The sequence below is a fragment of the Conger conger genome, chromosome 3 (genome assembly GCF_963514075.1).
Source record: "Conger conger chromosome 3, fConCon1.1, whole genome shotgun sequence".
In the NCBI taxonomy this organism is placed as follows: domain Eukaryota; kingdom Metazoa; phylum Chordata; class Actinopteri; order Anguilliformes; family Congridae; genus Conger; species Conger conger.
This window is the reverse complement of record NC_083762.1, coordinates 3254158-3263403: the sequence shown is the minus strand read 5'-3', so window position 1 is coordinate 3263403 and position 9246 is coordinate 3254158. Positions and strand designations below refer to the sequence as shown.

General features: G+C 43.1%; 1 protein-coding gene across 1 annotated transcript; it reads right to left on the bottom strand.

The window, feature by feature from the left end:
- Positions 1-3193: 3193 nt before the first annotated feature.
- LOC133125331 (T-cell immunoglobulin and mucin domain-containing protein 4-like) lies at positions 3194-7850 on the bottom strand. The gene is made up of 6 exons (XM_061237164.1): positions 7746-7850; positions 7222-7557; positions 5819-5904; positions 5213-5377; positions 4771-4855; positions 3194-3560 (listed from the first exon to the last, which is right to left on the bottom strand). The coding sequence occupies exons 1-6, from the start codon at positions 7792-7794 to the stop codon at positions 3478-3480; spliced, it is 804 nt and encodes a 267-aa protein (XP_061093148.1). The 5' UTR covers positions 7795-7850; the 3' UTR covers positions 3194-3477.
- Positions 7851-9246: the final 1396 nt, after the last annotated feature.

Below are 9246 nucleotides of genomic sequence, written 5' to 3'. Positions count from 1 at the left end.
GATGGCAGTGTGATGGGAGTGTGATGGAGGTGTGATGGGAGTGTGATGGGAGCTTACCTGGGAGCAGGTGGAGGAGCAGCTGGGTCAGGAGGATGGAGCTGCAGAGCGTGTTCATGGTGAAGTGATCACAGATTCACAGCACACTGCACTTATGTGGACACACACACACACACACACACACACACACACACAAACACACAGCTCTGCGCTGGTTCTGTCACACACACACACACACACACACACACACACACACACACACAGCTCTGCGCTGGTTCTGTCACACACTCACACACACACACACACACACAGCTCTGCGCTGGTTCTGTCACACACTCACACACACACACACACACACACACACACACACACACACACACACACACACACAGACCTGTGCGCTGGTTCTGTGGTCAGCTGTCAGCCCTCTCTCTGTTAGTCACATGACTTCCTTGTTCATATGTGTTCTCAGAACGGAAACAATTGCTCATTTTTATTAATCTTGATCTAACTTTTACTTTGAGTTTGCGTCTGAACAATGACACTATGGTTAAAACATGTCCTCACTGCTGAGCCAACACAAATAAAGTATGATTCTTATGTTATTCATATCATGCTTATGTCCAATTGCATATTAAAAAGCATACATGAAATCCGATTTCAAGGGAAAATGTTGCATATTTGCTACAACCTATGAATCATATTGGGGATTTTTAAATTTTCTACAATATATACTATATTCTACAGTATATTTTAACAGTAATATGAATTGTCCAATTAATACATTTGATACAACAAAAGGACAGGTTTTGAAACATTAAACTAATGCAAAAGTCTTGGGGCTGAATGGCTGTTCAGGTTATCACTCACTCAAGAGGACATCGCAATACGAAAACAACTATTTGAGTAAAGATTGTATGACCACATATCCAGTGAACTGGGCCTCACATTTCTCACCACATACATTTTGTGTGTTTGCTGCCATATGTGTTAATTATTTACACAGTGTAGGTTTATTCAACCCTTATTTACACAGGCTGGTTTATTTTACATCAGCAGGGACACAAAGTAGTTTTGTCACAATATCTTATTTTAATACAGTGAACAAACAATGAACAAACTGTACACCTTCGAAGGATCTCATACATCACTACAGTATTTACAGAATTTGCAGTTTGTTGTCTCCATGACAACAGACATACGTGAAACGGTGCTCTGTCCTGTCGGAGTGTGTTCCAGGACCAGATCTGACTCGCTGTTTCCGCGGCGACGGACGCCTGCTTGACGACGAATTCCGCACCTTTGCGTCCCGTTTGCCGGCGCTTTTATTTTCCCTCAATTTGGAGCTCCCGATCGTTTTCACCAACCGTCCTCAGCTTGGAAGAGCAGACGCACACTGGCTCTCCTCTGAAACACGTCGTCAAACCGCGACTTCTTTTCGCGACTGTTTCCTTTGCACACACAGCTGTCAGAGTATCTGTGGGTACAGCATGAGGAAGCCGAATGTAGCCGCCTGCGTTTACCAGCAGGGGGCGCTGAATCCTTTCCTTACTGGAAACCAAGCCATTGACGTTCCCCCAGAAGCTCGCAAAACAGGCGAATTGAAGTCAATTTTAAACTATGAATTTACCCTGACAAAATTGGACATTACTTTTAAATTCTGAATTGTCTTTACACTGAACTAATTATGGCCCGATTTTTCCCCTTCTTTCTACCCAGGTCACACCTTCACGTTTAGGCACCCAGTGCTCATGCTGAGAAGCCCCATAGTCCAACATGGCCGCCTCCATGAACTGGCTTCATTGAGCCATTGAGCAGCTCCCATAGGAACCCATGCAATGACATATGTCATCCAGAAAACTAATTTCTGGGGCAACATGGCTCAGGCAGTAAGAGCAGTCGTCTGGCAGTCGGAGGGTTGCTGGTTCGATTCCCCGCCCGGGCTGTGTCGAAGTGTCCCTGAGCAAGACACCTAACCCCCAAATTCTCCTGACGAGCTGGTCGGGGCCTTGCATGGCAGCCAATCGCCGTCGGTGTATGAATGGGTGAATGGAGAAGCATCAATTGTACAGCGCTTTGGATAAAGGCGCTCTATAAATGCCTGCCATTTACCTTCACGTTTAAGCACCCAGTGCTCATGCTGAGAAGCCCTAGTCCAACATGGCCGCCTCCATGAACCGGCTTCATTGAGCCACTGAGCAGCTCCCATAGGAACCCATGCAGCGGTAGGCGAAAGCTGTCTCCAGCTCTCATCCGTGTCGCTGGTGGGAGCAGACAGCAGTGCAGCAGTAGCACAGGACCTGCTTCTAAATCTCAACTCTGAGTGACGTGTGACCTGGGGAATGTGGATGCTAAGGGTTTTGGGGAAATGTGCACCTCTCCAGTATATTATTTGTGTTTTTTGTTCTTGGGTGGTTAGGGTATTGTATTATTTGTGTGTTCTTGGGGGGTTAGGGTATTATATTATTTGTGTTCTTGGGGGGTTAGGGTATTATATTATTTGTGTTCTTGGGGGGGTTAGGGTATTATATTATTTGTGTTCTTGGGGGGTTAGGGTATTATATTATTTATGTTTTTGGGGGGGTTAGGGTATTATATTATTTGTGTTCTTTGGGGGTTAGCGTATTATATTATTTGTGTGTTTGGGGGGGTTAGGGTATTATATTATTTGTGTTCTTGGGGGGTTAGGGTATTATATTATTTGTGTTCTTGGGGGGTTAGGGTATTATATTATTTGTGTTCTTGGGGGGGGGTTAGGGTATTATATTATTTGTGTTTTGGGGGGGTTAGGGTATTATATTATTTGTGTTTTACGGGGGTTAGGGTATTATATTATTTGTGTTCTTGGGTGGTTAGGGTATTATATTATTTGTGTTCTTGGGGGGGTTAGGGTATTATATTATTTGTGTTCTTGGGGGGTTAGGGTATTATATTATTTGTGTTCTTGGGGGGTTAGGGTATTATATTATTTGTGTTCTTGGGGGGGTTAGGGTATTATATTATTTGTGTTCTTGGGGGGTTAGGGTATTATATTATTTGTGTTCTTGGGGGGGTTAGGGTATTATATTATTTGTGTTCTTGGGGGGTTAGGGTATTATATTATTTATGTTTTTGGGGGGGTTAGGGTATTATATTATTTGTGTTCTTGGGGGGTTAGCGTATTATATTATTTGTGTGTTTGGGGGGGTTAGGGTATTATATTATTTGTGTTCTTGGGGGGTTAGGGTATTATATTATTTGTGTTCTTGGGGGGGGTTAGGGTATTATATTATTTGTGTTTTGGGGGGGTTAGGGTATTATATTATTTGTGTTTTAGGGGGGTTAGGGTATTATATTATTTGTGTTCTTGGGTGGTTAGGGTATTATATTATTTGTGTTCTTGGGGGGTTAGGGTATTATATTATTTGTGTTTTTGGGGGGTTGGTTCCCATCTCTGCTTTCTGCTGAAGCTGAGGCGGCCCTGCTACACCCACGGGTGCGTCAGTTCCTGACCTGGACAGCGGGGGCGCTGTCATCCGACTGCGCACTTCTCCTGCGATTCTTCTGCTGAAGGGACCTGAGGTCTGTGCACAGAGGAGGGAGGGGAGTTTACACAGCTTAAAGGTACAAAAGGTACGTGTTAAAACATTGTTATAAGTCCATTGTAAATCCCTTCCTATCATTGAACAAGGCTCACTGACATGTTGACTCACTCTCTGCCTGTGTTTATTGTTGTTAAATTCAGGTTTGAAAATATACAGTTGACGGACTAACAGTCTGTACCAACACATTCTTGACTGTGAGAAGTCCAAAATTACCTATTGTTCCTTTAACTTCTGCTCCAGGGTGGCAAAGACTCTGAGTCAGCAACACTCCTCCACTTCCTCATTTTAAAAATATGTGGAGAGCAGAGAATGGATTCCATCGCAGTCAAGAGGAAGATCGTTTATGTGTTTGTGTTTATACTTTCTGTCTGTGTTTTGCCTTCTCTGCTTGCTGTTCAACTTGACTTTGTCAAGTGACCTTGTGCTCTGGAAACGCATTACATGGTGAATGGATGGCATTTATATAGCGCCTTTATCCAAAGTGCTGTACAATTGATGCTTCTCATTCACCCATTCATACACACACACACACACACTCACACACCAACGGCGACTGGCTGCCACGCAAGGCACCAACTAAATGAAAAGAGCTGGGGCCAGGCTCATTTGTTTTGATAATATTTGGTGAAATTCTCTTCACATTCCAGCAGCTAGCAATAAAACAACTGGGGGAAATATCCAATATCTTTTCAGGGAGGGAAGCTCTCAGCCAGCTCTTACCTGCTTATCCAAATTCATTCATCCATTATCTGAACCCGCTTATCCTGAACAGGGTCGCAGGGGGGCTGGAGCCTATCCCAGCATACATTGGGCGAGAGGCAGGAATACACCCTATTCCAATCAGCCTAACCTGCATGTCTTTGGACTGTGGGAGGAAACCGGAGTACCCGGAGGAAACCCAGGCAAACACCGGGAGAACATGCAAACTCCACACAGAGAGGCCCCGGCCGATGGGGATTCAAACCCAGGACCTCCTTGCTGTGAGGCGGCAGTGCTACCCACTGCGCCATCCGTGCCACCTCTTATCCAAATTGGGTCCAAAAAAGGTTTTTTACCGCCGTATACATTCAAATTCTTCCTTCTTCTGCCCAGATTCTGCACACGCCCCAAAGATTTAACTGTCATATTGGATTCATACAGTGTGCAATCTGTATTAGTATTCTCTGATATTTAGCACATCAGTACCCACCAAGAATTACCATGACAATCAGCCCTGGGATGAAGATGACCAGTCCTAGCCTTATGATATTTCCGTTGAATTTGTGAGAAATCTTCTGAAATCAGAGAGAAAACAGAGGGTCTAAGTGTACAGAAAACCAAGTGAGAAAATGATTCAGTATTGATGAGATACTGAAACTGTGCAAAACTGAAACACGAGTGTCATTTTCTGACAGTACTAGGTTACCTCTGGCACTTATTTTCCGAACCAGCATTAGAATAAAATGACCGCTAGGTGTGGTAAACAAGCGTAGACTTTAAGGATTGTAACAGTATGAGGATTTTTCTAATCCACCGGAACTGCCCAATCTTCTGTATTAGGTAGACTAGCGTCAAGTGGTGGCTGTGTGAATTGTTTTATTCCTTGGTGTCATCAGCCACGGACATTTACTGATGGAAGTGAGCACACTGACCTCGACTCCGGTGTCGGGAAGATCGTCTGTGCTGGTGTAGGTAAGATTGTCTGTGGTGTTAGAGGAGTCCGTCTTGATGGTTTCAGTGGTGGGCAGGTCAGTTTCATCTTCCGTTATGTCCGGAAAAAAGAAGTCCTCCATGCTGACAAATGTTTGTGTTGTAGCCTAGTCAAATTGGGAAAAAACAAGTTCCTGTTGTTCAGCAAAGCCTCTTGATCAGTAAAGTCGGTTGTTTCGAAAAGCTTGTTGATTAGTAAAGCCAGTTGATAAGTAAGGCTTGTTGATTAGTAAAGCCAGTTGATAAGTAAGGCTTGTTGATTAGTAAAGCCAGTTGATAAGTAAGGCTTGTTGATTAGTAAAGCCAGTTGATAAGTAAGGCTTGTTGATTAGTAAAGCCAGTTGATTATTAAGCCTCTTGATCAATAAAGCCAGTTGATCAGTAAAGCCAAATGATTAGTAAAGCTTGTTCATTAGTAAAGCCGGTTGATTAGTAAAGGTTGTTTATTAGTACAGCCTGTTGATTAGTGAAGTCGGTTGATTAGTATAGGTTGCTCATTAGTAAAGCCTGTTGATTAATGAAGCCTCATTTTTAGGGCAGAACCGTACCTCGTCTTGGACCGTGACCAGGAACGGGACATCCAACTTATCAGTTTCAGCAGGTAGAGTTGTCCGCGCCCGTGTTGTCTGGGCATCTGAAACCATGCAACCGTGCGTCATGTAGTGTCTGTATGTCCAATGCAGGACAGTACAGCAGGTCAAAGCCATGAAAGGGTACGTTCTTAGCTCTGCAGTAATTCCATCGTTGTGTGAAATATTTCTTGTGTATGCAGATCACATTTGACCTAATGATAGTGTCATGGTCGTGACAAAATGGTCCCATTTTGTGACATTATGATGTGTTTATCGGAATATAACTTGTGGTCAATTACAAGAAATACAAGAAATATGTTTACTTTTGGTCCCCTGAAATGCAATCCTAGATGGATCGCAGGACATGGATGTACAGTAAGTGCCCTTAAATTAGTGCTGACAGTCTGCACTTTAACTTCATATTCATCGTTTTATTTGAAATCCAATGTGCCGGAGTACAGAGCCAAAGCAGCAAAAATCGTGTGTGTGTATGTGTGTGTGTGTGTGTGTGTGTGTGTGTGTGTGTGTGTGTGTGTGCGTGTGTGCGTGAGTGTGTGTGTGTGTGTGTGTGTGTGTGTGTGTGCGTGCGTGTGTGCGTGCGCGCGTGTGTGTAAAACCACCCTGTCTGCCACCAGCAATCACTCCACAGTCAAAGTCACAATTATTTTCTCCATTCTGATGGGTGATGTGAATATTAACTGAAGCCCCAGTCCTGCACCTACATGATTGTATGCATTGCACTGCTGCCACACAATTGGCTGATTGGTGTTATGAAGTACAAATGTTCCTAATAAAGTGTATATATATTATCTGGTTCCCAGCCATGTACCTGAGCCACTAGGCTACAGGCTGTAGAAATCCCCCGTGAAAATAATCACAATAACCTTTACATATTTTTACCCGACGCTAAAAAGACGTCAACACTTTCATTAAAAGAGGAATGATGCACTGAGAGATGCATTTGGTTCTTGTTTTCTGTTTCTATTTGCTTTTCAAATGTATGTGCTTTATGTTTTTGCTGATATTGTTCAACAATCTAGGCTGCTGCACGAAAACCTTGGTTCATTTTCCACCGTTAAGAAATCAGATCTTCACAAACAAATAATGATAGCCTATTTTAGTTTTGAAATGTGAGCTAGCATTGGTAAATGCAACCATCGACTAGATAAATGATAACATTAAATATTGCTAGAAATTATGATAAGGATAATGTTCAACGAAATATTTCTGTATTACCTGAACAATTTGAACAGTTTAACTGTCCTCATACGTAAACAGAACACAAGAGTTAAAACGCAAAGCCTTATTCGCCTTATTTCACAGCCTTTTTTCACATCTCTACGAGAAAAAAACGGCAACTTAGTCTGTAGCGCCCTTACCTTTTACAACAACCAAATGGAAGTTTAGCTTCAGGTCGTTAAACCAGCCAGAAATCTGCACCCTGCATCCGTAGATTCCGGAGTCTTCCTCCGTTAAGTTTACGATGGTCAGTGACACGTCTCCCTTCTCTACTCCGCTCTGTAACCGGTATCTGCGCGATTCTTTGACGGTCACCTTTTCTCCGTCGGTTGAAACGATTGTCTTGCTGCATTTAGATGCCGGCACTGCGTCCCTTCCCCAGCACATCGTTGTGAGTCCGTTAGCTTTGACGTCGTAGCGGCAGGGCAGAGTAATCGACCCACCGGTTATCCCGATCAGCGTGTAGCCTTCGCACACTGGATATGGGAGGAGCGGTAACTTAATAAACACAAGTTTGGTGTCTTGGATTAAGGCACCGATAAAAAGACATAATCTCTCTGGAAATAAAATCACTTTTTGGGATGTCCACCCTCTTTCAGATTTTTTTCCAGGTACCCCGCAAACACAGTACAGGAGAGTGATGCGTTATGAATGTCGGACTTACCTGACAATATTGAAGTAAGACAACAGAATACTGCTCGCAAACGAAGCATTGTCTCCAAAACTCAGATGCAAAAGTGGGAAAAGGCTGAGATGTGCTTCAGTCATGTCCAATGACTGGAAAAAAACAGAAGCTGCAGAGATTTGCTTTTTTGTCGTTTCCTTCCTCATTTGAACATGTTCGAAGTGGGCGCCATGAAAGTCCAGACGTTAACATCAAACATAGTCGCGCCACGTATGTGTTGCAGGTAGAGGTTCAGGTGAACACTTAGAAACGGAACTAGAAGTATTCTGTACGAGTTTACTGAAATAGACGGTGTCCATAGCTGTTCTCCGTTTTAACCTTAAAGTTTAAAACATGTCTTTGACACAATGCCAGAGCAACTGATGACAAGCAGGTGGACAGATGTCATAGTTTAAAGCTTTAAAAAATGATAATGTGAGCTACATTAGTACCAAATCATCATATGTAACTTTCAATGCACATGTACTGGAAAATGCTCATCTTAGCCCAACAAGTTGCATAACCCGCAACTATAATACTTCCACAATTTAGAGGCTGCTTCCAATGATGGAATGATGGACAGCGTCTCTGCAGCACAAATTGTCACACGAAGAACATGACCCCAGGTTGAGAGACCAGAGCATCTGAGCAGATCTCTTACATTCTATGTGTTGGTAAATACTTTAAGAAAGAAATAATAAAGTTCACTACGGAAATAAATATCGTTACTGAGATTTTAAGCAGTCTGTGATGTTGGAGATGTGCTTGGTTTATTCATTTCTTGATTGATTGATGTTAAAAGTACAATATGTAAGATTTTTGTGTTAAAACATTGTTAGAAGACCATTGTAAATCCCTTCCTATCACTGAAAAAGGCTGACTGACATGTTGACTCACCCTCTGTGTTTATAGTCCTTACATTCGGGTTTCAAAATATGCAGTTGACGGGCCGTCACTCTGTACCAAAACATTGTATAACTGTACAATAATTGAAGCTCAGTGGTTGAAAATTGGTTCTAATCACCACAGCCAATGGCGTTTCAACATCAGCGCATTTACAGAGAAGAGGGAGGGATAAACAGTGTTGTGGTTTGAAGGTGTTTGTTGCTGCTATTCCTCTCTTGACCATGAGAAGTCCTGAATTACCTATTGTACCTTTAAGTGCTAGCTAAAATGTTTTGCTTTGTAAAACCCCCCAATAGGGCCGGGGCAAAGTCATGGTCCTGCGGTGCTATAGGACCTGTCGATTTGGTTGATAGACCCTTGTGAGTATGCGTGCTGGGCAGTTTGTGATCGCCCACGAAGGGCGACCGTTTGTAGCTCCCTGTGGTTGATTGAGCCTGGGATCCCACGGCAACCGGAAGCTTACTGTCCATTTCCAAATTCCGGTTGTTTCACTGTTACGTCCCTCAGGTGTCTAGGGGTAGGAGGGAGCGCGTAACATATATTTGATGGATGCGGAACGCGTTCAGTGTAAATAATGAGGACCACACAACAATTA